This window comes from Marmota marmota, unplaced genomic scaffold, assembly GCF_001458135.2.
Source record: "Marmota marmota marmota unplaced genomic scaffold, marMar, whole genome shotgun sequence".
NCBI lineage: Eukaryota > Metazoa > Chordata > Mammalia > Rodentia > Sciuridae > Marmota > Marmota marmota.
In genome coordinates, this window is record NW_025999900.1 from 42,230,393 (window position 1) to 42,251,021 (window position 20,629).

Below are 20,629 nucleotides of genomic sequence, written 5' to 3' on the forward strand. Positions count from 1 at the left end.
CACTTCAGGTGGAAAGCAGGCAGTGAGAATATGGTTCTTTGTGCCAGAAACTGCTCTTCCTCTATTCAGTGAGTTGAGCATGGCCGGCACTGGAAGTTTTGTTGCACTGTTCTGGGCTCTCTAGGGGCTGCCCAACCACATCTGCTCTTCTTGGTTTGGCTTCCTCAACTGGCATATATCTCTAGAACTTGAACTTGGGCTCCCTCCGGCTCTGCCCTTTTTGTTTGCCTTGATTTTGTCAAGTGATGCCCACTTGCTAGAGCCTCTCCACTCTTGCTGCTCCTTGAGCTCCAGACCTGAGCTCAGTTCTGTCCTTGCCTGAGTCCCTCCCATTCTCCACATTCTAGCCTCCTTTAAAGGGTTCTGATACTAGCTCCTGCAGCCAGCTACAGTCTTCTGTCCCAATAACAAAGAGCTAGCTGTGATACCTGGGGGAAGTCACCATATTCCATCCTGAGTTTCCTTCTCTCTCTGACTAAAGCTAAGACTCTTGAAGGCAGAGACAGCCATATGCACCTTTATTTCTCAATAAATTTTGATGAACATTACTGAAAAAGGAACTTTCAATAATGGCCACATTTCACACCTCTTCTCTCAAGTTTTACTCTGAAGTTACTAATGCCTCTACCAACCAGAATATAATCTAAAGTCAAACCACTAAGTCGACAAATTAATGAATTCTTTTTTTTTTTAAATTTTTAGTTGTAGATGGACACAATACCTTTATTTTATTTACGTATTTTTATGTGGTGTTAAGGATTGAATCCAGTAGAGCAAGCGCTCTACCAGTGAGCTACAACCCCAGACCTAATGAATTCTTTTTTTAACAAATTATTTTATTTATTTACTTGTGGTGCTGAGGATCGAACCCAGGGCCTTGCAGGTGTGAGGCGAGCGCTCTAACGCTGAGCCATAACCCCAGCCCCTAATTTATTTTTAATAAATTAAAAATGCATTGCATGGGGACACCATGGGGTAATAATGGGTAGGAGTTTGTAATTTGAAGTCACACAGGCCTGGGTCTGCACTTTGGCTTTTTTACTTAGCTAAGTCCTTAGCAAACTGGTCAATGTCTTTGAGCCTCCGAATTTTGCTATAAAAATGGGAGAATAGTCTTCAAGAGGACTGTGGTAAGCATTAGAAATAGTGTATGCAGGGCTGGGGGTGTAGCTCATTAGTAGCACACACAGTGTGCCTGGGGCCCTGGGTTCAACTCCCAGCACTACATACACAAAAAAAGAAAAGAAAAAAAGTAGTGTATACAAAGCACTAAGTATGCAAGTCCCAGTAAATGCTAACTATTGTTCTTATGGTTACTAAGGTACAGAAAACTGGGATGCCTCTTTTGGCTTTCTCATTTACTAGCTGTGTGATCTTAGACAAATCCCCGTCTATAAAATGGAAAGAATAATACCACCTTATCTCAAAGGTTATCAATAAATTCAAATGAGATTAAGTATATGAAAAGTTATTTTATAAACCTTAAGTACCATAGTTACTATCATGTGTTAGAAAATTTAATGCATCTCTGTTCCTTTGGCATTTGAGTTAAAACAAAATAGAAAAAAATAAAACCCAACAGGCAATAAAAATAATTTATTGGAATGGTGGTGCCCTAAAATCCCAGGCAGGATGATCCCAAGTTCAAGGTCAGCCGCAGTAACTTACTGAGACTCTGTTTTAACAAATAAAAAGGGCTGAGGATGTGAATTGGTAGTAGAGTGTTTGCCTACAGGTGTGAGGCCCTGGGTTCTAATCCTAATATAAAATAAATAATTAGATATTTTTAGTTAATAGGCTATTTTTATGCTGATGCATGCTACTGAGTTTATAAATTAAAATAGGGTATCTCTTATATTGCTCAAGTCAGGCTAGCCAGGAAGACTAGTTACATAATTTATAGAGAACTTTTTCTAATCCTCTGCTACTATTAAGAAACATAACGGCAAAACCTTCTGAACGCCTCCCTCATAATCTTAATTAGAGGTAATTGCTGGGCACGGTGGGGCACGTCTGTAATCCCAGTGGCTTGGCGGGCTGAGACAGGAGGATTCCAGGTTCAAAGCCAGCCTCAGCAAAAGTGAGGCGCTAAACAACTCAGTGAGACCCTGTCTCTAAATAAAATACAAAATAGGGAATGTGGCTCAGTGGGTGAGTGCCTCTGAGTTTAATCCCCAGTACCCACCCCCCCAACAAAATAATAAGAGGTAACAGTTTTTCAATCTCACAAATTGCTCTGACCTAAAAAGATTTTTCAAATTCTTGGGACAGGTGGCCTTCACACCGTTCTGGTAAGTGAGGTTGAAGCTCAAGGCCATGTCTCCCCTCTGGACCTACAGCCTTGCAAGTCCTCCGAAATACCCTCCTTTCTAAGGTCATAGTTCCAATATTATGAAACCCCCTCTTATACGGTACAATGAAGGCCATTTGTAGACAGTGGTGCCCATTCTTCAGGGTTTCCAATTATATAACTCTATAAGGATCCCCTTGAAAATGAATAAAAGCTTCCTTGCATCTGCCTTGAGGCCCAAGCCAATGACGGCAATACTTTCATTACCAGGATTCACCCTAGTGTTGTTGGCAAAATAAACTTTCTTCCATGAACACACATTTGTTTACTGCATTAAAAAATGCGAAAAATTATTTCACTGATATAAAGGCCAATTTGAGCAGGCTGCTCAGGAAATACTGAAGGGAAAATCCTTGTTGCAACATCTTACTAATTGTACAGTGTCCCAGATGCAATAAACTCTAACCAGCTAGTTTTTTGCTTTTTTACTAGTTGAGTCCTATTAACCACAAATCAAGTCACCTGAAAGGGTGGAGGAAATACAAATTTAAGAGTGGAATAACAAGCATTTGTAGAAAGATTAGTCTTAGTCCCAAGTGAAATCATAAGGCCATTGGATAGGCATAATAATAAAACCAAGACACAATTTAAAAGGGATCAAAAGAACCCTTGTCTCCTGAGGAAAAAAAGTGTGGACTATGTCATGTAAGATTGAAAGAATAAATGCTGCATTTGATATAACAATTGCTTTCACATAAAGAAACACTTTATGAAGCACAGAAAAATTATATTTTAAAAAACAAGCTCATAGCATTTTTACCATGTTACTGGTTTAGAATATGAACATTCTCTGAGTTTTCAAAATGCAATAAAAAAAACTAACAAAAAGCCAGGAACAGAACTTCAAATTTTTCTCTATTCTTTGTCCATGTTTCTCTTTATTAATAGTTTTTTAATCCATAAAATAATTTTATTAAAAGCTCCTTTTTTTTTTTTGCCTGTTTTGCCATACTAGGGATTGAAACCAGGGCCTTACACATGCTAAGCAAGCACCTTCCCCTGAGCTAGTACCCCAGCCCTTGACTATAGTTCTGATGGATGACTTCAGGAAGGGATTTACTGAGAGTAGATAAACTGTAAATCTCTGATTTAGAATATTAAAAAGCAGCGAAGGGAAGTGGAAGACTGAAGGAAAGGAGGGACTAATGGAGAAACCAGGGGGCAGTGGAGGAAGGCCGAGTAGGACTAGTTGTAGGGGTTTAGCATCAGCTCAATTTCATAAATGCATATTTGGAGACTGAAAATAAATTACACAAAAAGAAAAACCACACCTCTCAAACACAAGCTAACTCACCAGTCAAATAATTAATCATTAAATTTCATCACTTAAGTAAGTTACAAACAGTACTGTGTCTGGATGCAAATCAATGAACTGTTTTTAGGCTTGATTCCATCTGACTCTTCAGCCAGAGGGCCCACCTGCACCACAGGACTGATGTGAGGGTCCTCTCCAGGCACCAGGGGGACTCAGCTACGGCTGCACTGCTAACTACGGCTCATGCTCTCTGTTCAGAGGCAGTTAGCATCCTTTAAGCCCTTGGGTTCCTCATGGATCCAAAGGTCCATACTCAAGGGGGCTCACAAGAAGACACAGACTGCAGGCTTTGCCTTGCATCACAGCCTTTTGCTTTTCCAAAGAGATGCCACGCCTCAGCCCTTTTCCGAAGATTAGCAAGATTGGGTTTAACCTGTGGAACAAAGAATAATTCCAATTAGCAATATGAAAAGTCTGATAGCATGAAAGTATTTGAAAATTACAGTTCTTCAAATCTGTTTAGAATTCTAGTTTCTGGACAAAGATTATAGAGTTCCATAGGATATTGGGACTGCAAACTTTAAATCTAGATTCTTATCTCTTCACCAATGGGGACAAAACTTTTTTTCATTTTTCTTTATTATATGAAACAAAGAGTAAAATCAACTGGCTGAGTCAGGAAAAAAGAAGAGCCTTTATAACCTTTAGCAGGAAAAATAAAAGATTTCGGAAAGCAGCAACATGGACATAACTATTTGCTCATGTTCTATTTTTCATTTAAGATTATAATAAGAGGCTGGGGATATAGAGCTCAGTTGGTAGAATGCTTGCCTTGCATGCACAAGGCCCTGGGTTCGATCCTCAGCACCAAAATAAATAAATAAATAAATAAGTGGGGCTGGGGTTGTGGCTCAGCAGTAGAGCACTTGCCTTGCACATGTAAGGCACTTGGTTTGATCCTCGGCACCACATAAAAATAAATAAACAAAGCAAGGTGTTGTGTCCATCAACAACTAAAAAAATAAAAAAATAATTTAAAAAAAGATTATAACAAGAATAGAGCTAAGTGCCCTGATGCACAACTGTAATCCCAGGGGCTGAGGTAGGAGGATCATAACAGGACAGCTTTGGCAACTTATTGAGACTCTGTCCAAAATAAAAACAATAATTTAAAAAACAGGGCTGGGAATATAGCTCAGTTCCCCTGAATTCAATCCCCAGTGCTGGGGAAGAAGATTATAATAGGGATAGAAAATGTTCTTAATTTATGCCACTCTGTGCCTTGATTGCATTATCCACATCATTTTCCATGGCTGCTAGGTAGCCAGGGTCACAGCAATGTAGAGATCTCCTAAAGCCTCGTTCCCAGCCTGATAATGATCCTCAGCCACAACTCAAGATATCATTGGAGGGGCTGGGGCTGAGGCTGTGGCTCAGTGGTAGAACGCTTGCCTAGCATGTGTGAGGCACTGGGTTTGATTCCCAGCACCACATATAAGTAAATGAATAAAATAAAGGTCTACACATCTAAAAAAAAAAATTAAAAAAGAAAGACATCATTGGAAGTGGCTAGCCACAGTCACAGGTCACCATTTCTAGCACATACTATCAAGAAATTGGATGTTGCGGCTATATTCTACCAATAGTGAACTTTCTGTATTTCTACCAACCTTCTCTACCTCCAAGAAGAACCTCTGCATCTTATCAAACCCAGAGCCATTAGGTAACATATTTCAAGATACACAAATCTATATAGAAGTTAAGCTTAAAAATACAAAGCCATCATGTAGATAATCTAACAGTTTAGTCTAAGTTCCATTTTGAATTTGAGCTGGAAGATGAAATGAGCAAGGCTTTAAATGAAACCTCCAATGCTTGTTTTTCCAAGCTCTCACATTTTGGAAAGGATTAAAACTGATTGCACTTGGATAGCAGGACCTGGAAAATAAAGACAAACTGCTCCTTCCTGCTCCTCCTAATCATTAGTGTACCTGTTTCTCCTGCTCCAAGTGGTCTAGGTCAGCTAGTGGCAGCATAGACGGTCTCCCGTGAGCACACTGGAATGGCAGCTGGCACCATGACAGAGCTTCAATAAGTCGATAGCTCTCTTCTAGGCTCAGGCTGTCATTAAATTTGATGGCCCCTAAACAAAAAAGAAACCAGAAGGTTACAGTGTACATGGAAACCAATGTTGACCCTGGGTCAGAGCCAAATATCTGTAAAAAGTAACATTTCTTAGACTTCTTTAATGTGGCTTTCATACTGCTTGGAATTGGCACTAACCGCCAGGGATGAAACTTTACGGCTTCAGGACTGACTGACCTGTCCGTCAGCTTTTCCTTATGGAGTGTTCGTCTAATTCCTATAGGAGGTATTTCTTACCTTGTAGGATTTTGTTTTCAGGGTTTTTCTAAAAGAAGTATTTTTGCCTACTTATGAATTTGTGGAGTTGAAGTTACCTTGTGTACAAGGGTTATCCAACAGCCATCTCTGATTGTTTTCTTTCAATGCCCAGTTTTATTTTTTCCTTTTTTCTAATTTCTGTAATAATCTTCCTAATATAAACCCTCATATTATTAGAACCCATCATTTGTTCCTATATTAATTCAATGTCAAAAATATTTATTAAGCTGGGTGCGGTGGTACATGCCTGTAATCCCAGTGGCTTGGGAGGCTAAAATAGGATTGTGAGTTCAAAGCCAGCCTCAGCAATGGTGAGGTGCTTAGCAACTCAATGAGACCCTGTCTCTAAATAAAATACAAAATAGGGCTGGGGATGTGGCTCAGTGGTCCAATGCCCCTGAGTTCAATACCTGGTGCCCTGCCCCCACCCCAAAATTTATTAAGTATATACCATGCATTAGGAGTCTTTTTGGGCAGTTTATGGTCAATACATGAAAGAACATTAAATTAATAATTACACAATAATTTAAGTACTATAAAATATAGAATATGAGTATATAACAGGAAGACCAAATCTAGTTTAGGAAGTCAGGGAAGGCTGCCTTGTCAAAATGATATTTAAACTGAGACCTTGGACTAAGAAAGACAACTGATTGAAGAAGGGGCAGAAGAGGTTCCAGGCAGAGGGAAGGCAAGTGCAAAGGCCTTGAGACTGACAGGAGTTTAGCACACAGGAAGAACAAAATCAAAGGAACAGGCTGAAATGTAAAGATCAAGGGAGAGCCCAGTGATGTGAGATGATACTAAATAGGTAGACAGGGGTCAGATTATGAAAACCCTTAGTAAAGAATAAAATATTTATACTAAGAGCAATGGGTAGTCATTATCATATTTTAGTTAGAAGAATGGCATACTTAGAGGGATGCTTTGAAAAGATTCCTCTGGGCATTAATAGCTTGAAGCAGAGCCAGAGTTGGATGTGGAGAACCAAGAGCATTGAAAAGTGGTATATGCCTGTGATCCTAGAGACAAGGGAGGACGACAAGTTCAAGGCCAGCCTGGGCAACTTAGCAAAATCCTGTCTCAAAAACGGCTGGGGAAGTAGCTCAGTGGTAGAGTGCCTCTGGGTTCAGTCCCTTGTACATACCACCCCAAATAGGGGCAATAATGAGGGAGTGAAGGGGGGACAGTGAAGTCAGATCAAATGAGAGATTTAGGTTACGTTTTGGAGATAGCAATAATGATATTTGATTATCGAGTAGCTATGAGGAATAAGGATAAGATAAAGGAGCAAAAGACTCGAGGATATTTATAGGAGGTAGATTAATGATGGATCACAGGAGGTGAAGAGAGAAGACTGATGGACAGGGATAAAAGGGTCAGTGGATTGGAGACTTCACTGCGGTCAAATGATAGTCACAGGAGATTCTGTAACTGTCTTGATCCCTAAAGTAAGTATCTCCAATACCATTCCACATTTCATTATCTTTGACTGAAGAACCGTCTAATGTGCCTCTAATGCCTTCTGTATCAAGTCTAAAGGGGTTGCTGTGTCCTAGGCTTCTGCTCTCTCTTACCAACCCAATTTCTTGGTGTTCTTTGCACAGCCTGCTTCCTCTCCCTGTGGTAAACTCCCCCTTCCAGGAGATGAACGGAATCCATCACCCTCTGCTCATTCAAAACTCAGCTCCATTTGCGCCTCCTCTAACAGTCACTCCTCCAGCACATGTGCAAATATGTAACAACAAATCCCACTGTTATGCATAATTGTAATGCATTAATTTAAAAGAAGTCACTCCTCTGCTCACGAAAGTCAGTGTTGGCATCACACTTTGTAAAATTTTTTAGGCTTTGCTTTTGTGTACTCAGTTTTTCTTTCTTTTTAAAATCTAAATCATACTCTCTGGGGAGAAGCAGAAACATTCATCTGCTTCTTTCTCAGTCACCGCACTGAGGCCAGTGCTCAGCACCTGGATGATTCCACAGCTGGCTGCTGAGGCTCTTACCATGGCAGGCTTGGGAGGCCAACACCTTCTGGATGGTCAGTGGCAAAGTCCCCTGGATGCTTCCTGTGGCCTGGAGCAGCTATGTTTTTTTTTTGTTTGTTTGTTTTTTTAAGAGAGAGAGAGAGAAAGAGAATTTTTAATATTTATTTTTTTTTTAGTTTTCGGCGGACACAACATCTTTGTTTGTATGTGGTGCTGAGGATAGAACCCGGGCTGCACGCATGCCAGGCGAGCATGCTACCTCTTGAGCCACATCCCCAGCCCGCAGCTATGTTATTACATGAGAAGGAAATGAGACAATGAAGCCTTTTATGTGTGGCACTCTGTGTGAAACCTCGAGAGAAAAACTTACCTCCACTTGTTCTTGAACAAATTCCTACAAATCAAAAAAGGAAACCAGGCATTAGTCCACTGTTATATTGTACAAGCCCTTCAGTATTTACAGGTTATCCCAATTTTCTCCTTTAAGATATGCCTCCTGAAGAAGAGAGTTCCAGCAATACAGCACTTAGGTACAGATTTATTTTGTTGTAAGACTGTCTATTTGTATGTGTAATCTTGGCCAGAACAAGTGTAATGTTACACACAAGATGAGAATAAATACACAAAAATCATCAACACACTGTGCACTGTCACTTGTTTAGATATTACAAGCAGAAATAAATTTACTTCCCGCAGTCTTTTTTGGGAACAATTCCCTTCATGTCAACAAGCTCTTTTTCTAAAGAAGTTTCTCCTCTCCTGGATATCTCTGCCCCTGGGGTGACCTTTTCAACAGTTAAGTATCCATAGATACTACAAAAGAACTTTAAAGAAATTCAAACCCAGCATTATTTAATGGTACTAATTTGTTTAACCTCTCAAGGAAAGAAAATTGTTGGGAGATTCAGCACATTTAATGATTTCTTTATAAGAAAACTAGATTTCTTTACTCATGGAAATGACAATGTAAAAATCATCTTCCTAAGATTACAACAGGGTGATTTTCTTTTTAAATCAAACTCAGAACACTCTCTTCTCTCTTTCCTATATATTCTAGTTGGCCAAATTTATAAATGAGCACTATTACCAAGAGCCATGTGATAAATACTATATATGAACCACATATTTTCCAAAACAAACCTAAATAGAAAGATGAAACACCCATTTACTAACAAAGCTTGGTATGGATGGAAATCAAACCTAATTTCTTTACTGTTCTCTTTTGTGTATGTATATCTGAGTCTGTAAAACATCAATTTGTAAGTCTGATGAGGGGAAGAAGGGTCTAATTCTCAGCTTATTTCCCATTTCAATGGTTCAAGTAATACTGTATAATTTAAATAATGTTTAAAAAGCTCATTCAGCAGCCTGGAATACAGAGCGTTATAGAAGGATGTATTAAATTTTCTTTCAACTCTAGGATTCAAAGAGTTACCACCTCAAAACACCAAACTGTTCCAGCTTCTTCCAGAATCAACAAAATCTCTCTTGATCAGTCTGATCAGATTTCAGAAAATCTTGATTATCTGAAACTGTAAGCTTTGTTTCAATTTGAAGTAAACTCTGTAAAAGTAGTCTTTGAAGTCGCTCTAGGAAAAGTTTTTTATTATAATTTTCCAGTTACATTTTTAGGGGTTGAATTACAATACAAGATTCTAACAGATCCTATCTTTTGGATTTAAGACAATTTGGAAATGAGCTCTGTGGAGAAAAGAGGTCTGCTGAGAGCAAAGCAAAGTTTGCCAGATCAAAAGGCAACTGTGGGAAGGGTAGGATCCAGGTAGTCCACAAATTGCCTCTTGCTCTTGTACGTCCTCTCACCTGTAGCCTAATCACACTTGTGTCTCTCCCATCTTAAACAAAACTCCTTCCTCAGCCCTCTGTCCTGCCCTCCACTTCTTGACCCTTCCTAACGGTTAGTTGTCCCATATCTCTCTTCGTCTATCTAGCCAAAGCTGATGGAAGAATAGTCTACCTGCCTCATTCCTTTCCTTTTGTTCACTCCTGTCCCCCATTCTGTCTTCTGCCCCACTTCATCCTCAAGAGGGGATTCTACAAGATGACCACTGTCCTCAAGACAGCTAAACCCAACTTCTCAGGCTTTGTTTTATAGCCAGTTATCGTCTCTTCTTGCTTACAACTTCTCTTCATTTTGGCAATGTTACTTTTTCTGGATTTCTTTCTTCCTTAGACATTTTCATCCATCTCTTTTCAGCAATCACTTTCCAGACCCTTGCCAAACATACACACTGTGATGCTGGTGTTCCTTTTGCTCTCTCCATTTTTTGCTCTTCCAGTTCTCCCTGGACAATCACTTCCTTTCTCTAGACCCTTCTCCAGTCTCTGATATTGCCAAAATGTACAAGCTCTTGACTACAGCCCAGATTTCTCTTCCAAGTGCTAGCTCTGTAGGTCAGCCCACCTGCTGGGTGTCCCCTGAAGTCACATTCAGTGTGTCCACACCAAGATCATAATCCAACTCCTGGCCAGATGTGCTTCCCTTCTCTATTCCTGTGTCTGTTAATGACACCTCCATCCTTCTGTCCTCAGGTTAGAACCCTTGGAATCCCTGGTAATATGTTTTCTCCTTCATCACCAGGTCTTATTGATTCTACCTACCAAATTAGGTCTCTCAAATATGTCCCTCCTTTCCATTGGCTGACTTAGTCAAATCCTCATCATCTCCTATTTGACCAAGTGCAATTGCCCCTCAACGGCTCTCTCTGCCTCAGATCTCCTCCAGATCAACCTATCACAGAATTTAGCCACTAAATCTATCTTCTACTTTTTATTTTAGAGATCAGTGAAGTCACTCAGATTACTAGGCAAATGGACTGATTTGCCTGTGCTCCAAATAGAAAGTGCTAGAGAAAAAGGAATAGAAAATCATAAGGAAAAAAATAACAAGCAGATTTGAAAAAAGAACCAAACAAAACTTCTGGAAATAAAAAAAAAAAAATAATAGTTGAAGTAAAAAGACTTGTATAAATATATAATTAAAAAGCAAATGAAGACAGACTTTAGTTCACTGGAAGACATACAAGGAAATTTCCCAGAATGTACTAGAGATAAAGCAATGGGAAATGTGAAAGAGTCTGAAACATGGAGACTATATGGATAAGATCCAGCAGATTTCTTACAGGAGTGGGGGCAAGGGGTGCGGAGCAGCAATATTGGAAGCAACAATGATGTACACTTTCCACACTGAAGAAGCAGATGAATCTCAAGAAAGAAATGAAAACAAATCTATACTAATACATCATAATGAAACTGCAGAACACCAAAGACAAATACAGAAATCCAAAAGCAGGGCTGGGGTTGTGGCTCAGTGGTAGAGCGCTCGCCTAGCACACATGAGAAACTGGGTTCGATCCTCAGCACCACATAAAAGAAAATCTAAGAAGCAACCAGGGGGAAATCAGATTACCCACAGAGTAGTGATAATTAGACTGACTGAACTTCAATGGCAAAAAAAAAGAAAATCAAAAGTAGTGGAATATTTCCAAAATATTAAAGGATAAATGGTGATGTTTTCAGCTAGGCAATCTCGCAAGTATGAAAGCAAAATAAAGAATTTTCAAAGACAGCTTATAATTCATGGATTCTTAACAAAATAACTTTTAAAAGATTTATTTTGGTAAAAAGAAAACCACCCAGAAGGAACAAGTAGGATATAGGAGGCAACAGCAAACAAAGACTCTGATAAATATTTTGGTTAATGTCAGTGTTATAGAATTCATGATCATTGAAGTCTTAAAAACAAGGTGGAAATAAAATATTAAACAAAAACATGGAAGATGAGAAGGGAATGATGGAAGATAAAGGGAATGTTTATATACAATTTAGGAAGAGGACAGAGAAAAAAATTACCTTTAAACTTTGCTAACTATGCATGTAAAAATTCAAGACTAGTCTCTAAAAGGATATGAATGGAGTATATAACTTCTAAATCAGTAGAGAAAAAAGGGAAAGCTATAATGGAAAACAAGATGGCTGGGGAAGCAACAAAACAAAATAAATTATATTTGTTGTAAAAAATGAAATAAAGTAAGAAGTAATGGTCCTTCCTAACACCTCCAGGGCCACATTCCAGCTGTGGCTTCTGAACCTCTGCTAAAACATATAAATACAGTAACCATATTTAAAAATACAATCTCAAATGTATCTTTTTTTTGGTACTGGGGATTGAAATCAGGGGCACTTGACCACTGAACCACATCCTCAGTCCTATTTTATATTTAGAGACAGGGTCTCACTGAGTTGCTTAACGCCTTGCTTTTTGCTGAGGCTGTCTTTGAACTCACAATCCTCTTGTCTAAACCTTCCACGCCACTAGGATTACAGGTATATGCCACCATGCCCACCTCAAATATATCTTTTTTTTTTTTTTTCTCTGCAGTATTGGAAAGGTCTCACACACATTATGCAAGTGCTCTATTACTGAGCTACATTCCTGGCCCTTTTTATTTTGAAAGAGTCTTGCTAAATTGCTCAAGCTGGCCTTGAACTCGTGATCCTGGTGCCTCGTTTCACAAGCAGCAGGCATTAAAGATGTGTGCCACTATGCCTGGTTCAAATGTATTTAACTCTACTGCTTAAAATTCCTCATCGGCTGACCAGAGGATGAAACACAAGTACCCATATAAAAAGCTAAATTCCTTTATGATTCATCTTGGTAACCTACCTACCTTCATCTACTCCTAATACTCCCCCATATATATCTTAATTGGAGCTATATCTATTAATAGTTCCCCCCATATAGATCTGTTTTAAGTCTCTGACATTGGTTCTCTGTCAAGAATGCTTTTCTCTCCTCTTCTGTATCTGGAAGATTCTACCTTTCTACAAAACCTTTCTTAAGAAAACTGTATTTTGCCAGGTGTGGTAGCAAATACCTATAATTCCAGTGACTCAGAAGGCTGAAGCAGGAGGATCACAAGTTTGAGGTCAGCCTCAGCAATTCAGCAAGGCCCTAAGTAACTTAGCGAGTCTCTGTCCCAAATAAAAAACAACAAAGGGCTAGAGATGTGGCTCAATGGTTAAGCACCTCTGGGTTCAATCCATTGTTTAAAAAAAAAAAACAAAACAGAAAGAAAGAAAAAGAAGGAAGGAAGGAAGAAAGAAAGAGGGAGGAAAGAAAACAAAACAGACTTTTTGTGGCAATTTCCTTCACCTCCCCTCCCTGGGCACAGTAATCATTTTGTACTTCCATAACACTTTTTGAACAAATCTCTACTAGCCAAATTTCATTGTACTATAATTATCTAAATCTTCCTCCTCACTTTGAGCTAATGCACCTTTAAATTTCTAGCACCTTGCAAACTGCTAGCAAACTCAGTAAATGCATGTTAAAATACCGAAGAATATAGAGATTCTCCACAAAATTTGAGGTTTCACTCAGCAGTCTCCTCAACACTGGAAGCTGTCTCACCTCCACAATACTCTTGGTCACAGTAGATCTTCCTCTTCGAAGTTCATTGGCTTCTCTTTCCACAAAACAGAGTGGTACTTTTCCCACAAGGACCAGAGAATTACTAGTGTCTGGAAAGATAAATTCAAGGCCCAGATCTTCCAGATTTTTGTGGTAATACCTAAAGAAATAGTCTCAAATGTAAATGTTTTATTTCACTGACATTTCAGTTCTAGTTCCAAGTACCTGATAGTTTCTTAAAAATTGCCATAAGCTTTAAAAGCTGTATTGTTTTCCCCATACTTATATGTTTGTTTGGGATTTTATTCTCAAATTTCTATTTGAACTACAGTAGTTCCCTTCTTATCCACATTTCCACTTTCCAAGATTTCAGTTACTTGTGGGCAGCCATGATACAAAAATATTAAATGGAAAATTCCAAAAATAAATAATTAAACAAATTTTTAGGTGCTGGGGGCTGCACCTAGGGCTTTTCACATGCTAAGCATGTGCTCTACCACTGACTACCTTCCCAGCATAAGTTTTAAACTGCATGCCATTCTCAGTAGCATAGGAAGATCTCATGCTGTCCCACAAAATCATCCTTGTGTCCCAAACATCCATGTGCTGTATGCACCACGCGCCTGACAGTCATTTAGCAGCCATCTCAGTTATCAGATTAACTGTCTCGGGATTTTGTTATTGGTTCCAAGTGGCCCCTAGTTTACTTAATAATGACCCCAAAACACAATAGTCGTTATACAAACAAAGGAGGCACTACAGCATGAAATATGGAAAGATAGATTAACTCTGACATATATGGCCATGCTTTGGGGCACATAGGAAAAACAATATATGCAGGTTCAGTACTATCCATGTTTTCAGGAATCCACTGGGGGTCCTGGAATATATCCTTGACACTAAGATAATCAATTTGTCTCAAAATCTTGTTCCTAAGTTTTTATTCTTCACTGGGGAACAGTGCTAACTTCTTGTTGAAGGCACAAGATAAGGTCTGAAAATGCTCTGAATCAGCATTAAAGCAGGGGGGTAATTAACAGCCAGAAAATGACAAGTCCTGATTAACAGGGGACATAAATAAAGGAATCTGCCTCGAGTATAAATTATGCCCAGGGAGAAAGATGTATTGGCAGCACCAGATTCCCAAACTTGAACTAAATTGATAGACAATCATATTTTTCATTTTTAATAACTTGTGCTGTCCAAAAGGGGGGAAATGTCCTATCTTGTGACTCACTATATGATTTGTCCCTTCTTGCATCTCAGTGTTTTACTTTCTTCCTAATATGATTATGGTAATGAGAAATCTAGAATGAACCAAGACAAAGCAGAATGGAAGCAATTACTGCACTTACTTTGCCTTCAGAAACAGCAGAGCACAAACACTGTTCTAAGCCAACTCCTGGAAAAAATTACGAGGGCAACTCTATCCTATACTCAACAGCTGTGACACAGTGGAAAGAACGGCGTCTGGAGTCAGAACTGCCATGGAGTGCTTGCTCTGCCACTTTATAATTGTTATGACCGTGGACAAGCCATCATGTGAACTTCTCTTGGTCTTAGTCTCCTCTTCTGAACATGGAACAATAGTCATGTTTAATACCTCACAGAATTATTGTGAGAATTTATATTATCAACAACACATCTTCATGGTGATACTAACCATAGGAGTCTCCTTTGGGCCTCTGTCACTGTTATCTCTAGTGGAGGAATTATAGTGGAAGATAGTAATTTTTTTCGACCACAGCCATGTGGTTGTTGCTTCTCATAGGAATCTATTAGAAGAAAAATAAATGGATTAAGAGTAAGAAGGGAAATCTATGTTTAGATAAAAATGAAGCATGGTAAGGTACAGCCATGACATAAGTGCTCTAGTCCTTAGTAATATGTTTACAATGTTCAGTTCAGTACTTTGGATTTCCATTATTAAAGTCAAACTAGGAAATATACAGTCAGTTTACTCATTTGAGTAGTATTTTCCAAAAGTAAGGAGTATAAGATTTAATTTTCACATTCAAACAAACAATTCAATGTTCCTGTAGATGATATATGTGAGGGTGTTTTTGTTTTTGTTCCTAGGAATTGAACTCAGGGGCACTTTACCACAGAGCTACATCCCTAATCCTTTTTATTTTTCGAATCAGGGTCTCTCTAAATTGCTGAGAGCCTCACTAAATTACTGAGGCTGTCCTCAAATTTTCAATCCCCCTGCCTCAGCCTAATGAGTCATTGGCATTATAGGTGCTTCACTACACCTGGCAGTAAATGTGATTTAAATAATAGAGGTGCGTAATGTAGATTCCTGGGCAAATATATGGGTTTGCCATCCTATAGCTCAAGAAGGCTCTTCTGTGCATCAGAAGGGTTTCCCAGTCTCTGAAGAGAATCCATCAGCTTTCTTCTCAAATGGCAAAAGTTTTTCTAAGATGGTTTTTATTTTATCTTTCCCAATATTTTATAAGAAAAAGTGAAAATAGTGGTAATACCATTGCCAGTCTAGCCTATGAAACAGTTCCCTAGATTCTTCACTAATTCTTTGATATTAAGGTTTTTCATTACTTGACCACAGGAGTAAAGATTTTGCTGGTATTTTACCACCTGGTTGAACATGCTGCCTCATGAAGACAAACATGTGTAGCAAAAATTAAAAAGCATATGTTGACTTTGGAAAGACACACATTATTTTATTATTAATTATTAATATTTGGTTGCCTGTGGGGAAGAGACATGAGCTAGGATGGGGACAAGGGTATAAAGGAAACATTATATTTCTTCTTATGCCTTTATAATTGAATTTGGTTAAACTAACTATTAAATAACAAATTTTATTTTAAAATAAAAACAATATATTTGGCCTTCTGAGCTGCTGTTCTTTGCCTGCTGAACTTGAAGAAGGTATACCAAGATCATGTGGGAAAAGAGGCACATCTTGGTGCTGAATGCCATAATAAATTAGCCTAGAGACATACAACTCCCGCAGGTCAAGAGGCTGAGGCAGGAGGATCAAAAGTTCAGGCAAGCCTCTGCAACTTAAAGGACTCTGTCTCAAAATAAAAAATAAAAAGGGCCGGAAATGTAGTTCAGTAGTAAAGCCCCCCTGGGTTCAACCCCCCTCAAAATTAGCCCAGACCTTAGGTACTGCTGGGTGGATAATAACATATAGCAAATATGCCTTTGACCAAGTAAGTATTAATAAACTAAACTATTACATTCCAGTTATAAAAAAAAAAAGTGAAGGACTTCAGCTTCATTTTTCTAACATACAATGCATGTTTCCTCACAATAGTTCCACTGAGAAAAACTTTCAGCTATACTAATTCTGCTGGGGTATCTCAAATCTTTTCTAGTTGCAGAGAGATCCTTACTGGTAATAAGCTGCTCCAAACGGATGCGCTCATGGGCAGCGTGCTGGTCCACCAAGATTAGCAGGTTTCCACCTACAAGATCAATAAGGATAACTGGAGGTTCCAATTCTCAGATCAAGATTAAAATAATCATTATGTTGAGGGAGGGGAAGAAAAAGTTTCATTCAACCTATTTAACAATATAAGCATGAGAGTATACTATGTGACAACAATGGTACCTTTTATTTCCTAAAAAAGAGAAATTGTGGGGAGAACAATAAATTTATCCCTGATTAAAAAAAAAAAAAAAAAAAACTCTTTAGTTCGTCTGTATTTCATTTATAAAACAAAGTTCTACATTTCCTAATGTTTAAATACAAATTTTGCTTTATATATTCAACCTTAATACAAAAAAGAGTCATTAAGACATTATTATAGGGCTGGGGATGTGGCTCAAGTGGTAGTGCGCTCGCCTGGCATGCTCACGGACCGGGTTCGATCCTCAGCACCACATACAAAGATGTTGTGTCCGCCGAGAACTGAAAAATAAATATTAAAAAACTCTCTCTCTCTCTCTCGCTCTTTAAAAAAAAAAGACATTATTATAATCAGCAACTCATGAAGAATGTATTTCTTGTACACTTTAGAATTTTTATTTTTTTTTCCTATGAAGGGGCAGAGAGGAAATATTTTAAGCTTTTGGGGTCAAATGATATCTGTCATGGCTACCCTTCAGTTTAAGTAGAAGTCGTCACAGACAAAATGTGAATATTATAGCTGTATTCCTGTAAAACTTTGTTTAAGGACACTGAAATAAGAATTCCATATAATTTTACTGTGTCAATAAATATTCTTTTTTTTTGCTTTTCAACCACGTCATAACATAGCCATTCTTATCTCTCTGGTTATTCAGAAACAGGCAATGTCTGGATTTGCCCACTGGCTGCTTTAGACAGGCTTCTTGAACATGTATGCCTTTGGAGGCATACATGTTACCTGGGATCTTACTGAAATGCAAATTCTGATTTAGGTTAGTGGTGATACACAAGCTTCTGCAATTTAACAAACTTCCAGCTGATCCTGTCTACAGGTCTCACTTTTGAAGAGCAGGTCTTTGGGCTCTCATTTTTTAGCTTGCAATTTGCTATTTTTGGCCAACTGGTGGAGATTTATGCTTTTAATCAAAGTGATTAGTGTCTATTTTTCCTATTTCTACAAGAGATTAAAATAATTTCTATGGCACTATCAAATTCATGGCACAGGAGCTTAAGATTAAAAGAAGAAAAAAAAGAATTTTTTTTTTTACATTTTCCGACAGCATGTTCAACCACAAGAACAACCTCTAAAATGTTGAATTTTAAACTCCTTTGAGGATAGGAGGAACACCAGCCGGTTTTGATGAATACTGAATATCCTGTTTTGAGCAAAACGATGGAATAAATCTTAAACTGTGAAGGAGTAACCTCAAAGTTGGAACTGAACCCAATGTGAATAACCAAGACCCTCTGCAACCCAGCCTCCACCTGACTAGAGAAATAGTTTTTCTTCTCAAAAAAAGTTTTGTTTTAGTTATAGTTGGACACAATACCTTTATTTTTATTTTTATTTTTATGTGGTGCTGGGGATCAAACCAAGCACCCCGCACATGCTAGGCGAGTGTTCTACCACTAAGCCACAACCCCAGCCCCTACATAGTGTTCTTGATGTCTTCCATTTCTTGAATGAAGCAGAATGTAGAAGATAAATACTCATGATGGAAGCTACATTTTTGATATTCCAATCCAACAGGATGGAAGCTTCAAGAGAACAGAGATTTTTATCTATTACATTCTCAGCACATAAAACAGCACCTGGCACATTGTAGGCACTCAATAAACATTTATAGGATAAATGAATGAATCCTTATTCTTTTTTTAATATTTATTTTTTAGTTATAGGTTGACACAATATCTTTATTATTTTATTTTTTTATTTTTATGTGGTGCTGAGGATAGAACCCGGTGCCTCACACATGGTAGGCGAGCACTTTACTTCTGAGCCACAGCCCCAGTCCCTGAATCCTTATTCTTTAGGGTGTCATAAGTGAACAACTATATTTTATTGTAAGCAGAAACATGCATCATAAAATGCCAAACCTGGAATTTGTTTCATTATAATTTAAAAGAATAATTGACCACAGGAGTAAAGACTTTCCTGGTATTTCACCACTCGGTGAACACACTGTCAATTTATCCATTAAAAATATGAAAATATCAAAATTAAATCAAGGAATAGGTTGCATTTGGTGTTTATGAAAAAATACTTGCATTTTGATTTAGAAAAATATATTTAAGAGCATTCTTGTACTCTGGTTTCTTTTAACAGCATATAAATATTTACCCTTTTACAAGAGATACTCTGGTAGTATCTAACAATATTAATATAGACTCTTAAGAGAAATTTCAATAGTTCCTTTTGCTTCTTTGAACATCTGAAGATTTTGTGGTTACACCCATCTTGAGTACCATCTATAATGCCCTTGGTACCTGCAACAAAGAAGTCAGTGATGCATGCCTGTAATCCCAGCTACTTTCAAGGCTGAGGCAGGAGCATTGAAAAGTTCAAGGCCTGCTGCAGCAATTCAGGGAGACCCTGTCTCAAAATAAAATTTGAAAAAGGGGCTGGATGGGGCTGGAGATACGGCTTAGTTGGTACAGTGCTTGTCTGACAGGCACAAGGCCCTGGGTTCAATACCTAGCACCACACACACCCACCAAAAAAAAAAAAAAAAAAAGGTGGCCCTAAAAAGGGGGCTGGAGACATAGCTCAGTGGTAGAGTACTTGCCTAGCATGCGTGAGCAGGCACAGTGGCGCATGCTTATAATCCCAGTGTCTCTGGAAGCTGAGGCAGGAAGACTGTAGTTTCAAGGCCAGTCTAATCAACTTAGTGTGACCCAATCTCAAAATTAAAAAAAAAAAAAAAAGTGGGGGTGTAGCTCAGTGGTAGAGTGCCCTTGAGTTAAATCCACAGTACCACTCCAAAAAAAAAAAAAAAAGGAGAAAAATCTATTAATTTTCTAGGTATGGTAAAACTATATTATAATTCATGATAATTTTGATAGAACTTTAGGTTAATCTGCCTTTGATCTATGACCTCTGACATATATTAAACAAGGTAAAAGAGAATTTTTTAAATTTATTCTACTTAGTTTTAAATTTATTCTACTTAGAATGTATTTCAATTCACTGTACACAAATGGAGCACAACTTTTCAACTCTCTATACATGATGTAAAGTCGCACCATTTGTACAATCATACATGTACATAGGGTAATGATATCCATCTCATTCCACAATCTTTCCTGCCCCATACCCTCTCCCCTCGCCACCCTCCCTTTGCTCAATCCAAAGTTCCTCCATTCTTCCTTCCCACGCCGCCTCCCACCCCATTATGGATCAGCATCCCCCAATCAGAGAAAACATTTGGCTTTTGGTTTTTTGGAATTGGTTTACTTCGCTTAACATGATATTCTCCAATTGTATCCATTTACCTGCATATGCCATAATTTTATTCTCTTTCTATTGTGTATGTATACCACACTTACACAAAGAGAATTAAATGCTCTCAAACTTTAGAGGCACTTACTCGTAAGTCTACAAATCTAGAGCCAACCCTCCACTGCTACTCAGGGTTATCTGCCACTCGGGTCTTTTTGGGAACCTTGCACTATTTAGCATTCCTTATACCAGTCTTCTCCTGCCCACAAAGTACATGTTTCAAGACTCCCAGTGGATGCTTGGAATTGCAGATTTTACCAAATCCTGTAGGTACTATGATTTTTTCCATACATATAAGCCTCTGAGAAAGTTTAATTTGTA

The 20,629-nt window shown here is 38.3% G+C and overlaps 1 protein-coding gene across 4 annotated transcripts in view; it reads right to left on the reverse strand.

Annotated features, from left to right (window-relative positions):
• Positions 1-1,581: 1,581 nt before the first annotated feature.
• The window catches only part of Mlh3 (mutL homolog 3), a 48,508-nt gene continuing 29,460 nt past the window's right edge, over positions 1,582-20,629 (reverse strand). For 3 of the 4 annotated variants that reach the window (XM_048799006.1, XM_048799008.1, XM_015494091.2), the window contains 7 exons: positions 16,793-16,864; positions 15,091-15,202; positions 13,428-13,587; positions 8,367-8,390; positions 8,015-8,093; positions 5,597-5,748; positions 1,582-4,038 (listed from right to left, as the gene is read on the reverse strand). In XM_048799006.1, the coding sequence (XP_048654963.1) occupies positions 3,919-4,038; positions 5,597-5,748; positions 8,015-8,093; positions 8,367-8,390; positions 13,428-13,587; positions 15,091-15,202; positions 16,793-16,864 (719 nt within the window). In that variant the 3' untranslated portion in view covers positions 1,582-3,918. The remainder of the gene's footprint in view (positions 4,039-5,596; positions 5,749-8,014; positions 8,094-8,366; positions 8,391-13,427; positions 13,588-15,090; positions 15,203-16,792; positions 16,865-20,629) is intronic. The other variant, XM_048799007.1, reaches the window with a different exon arrangement.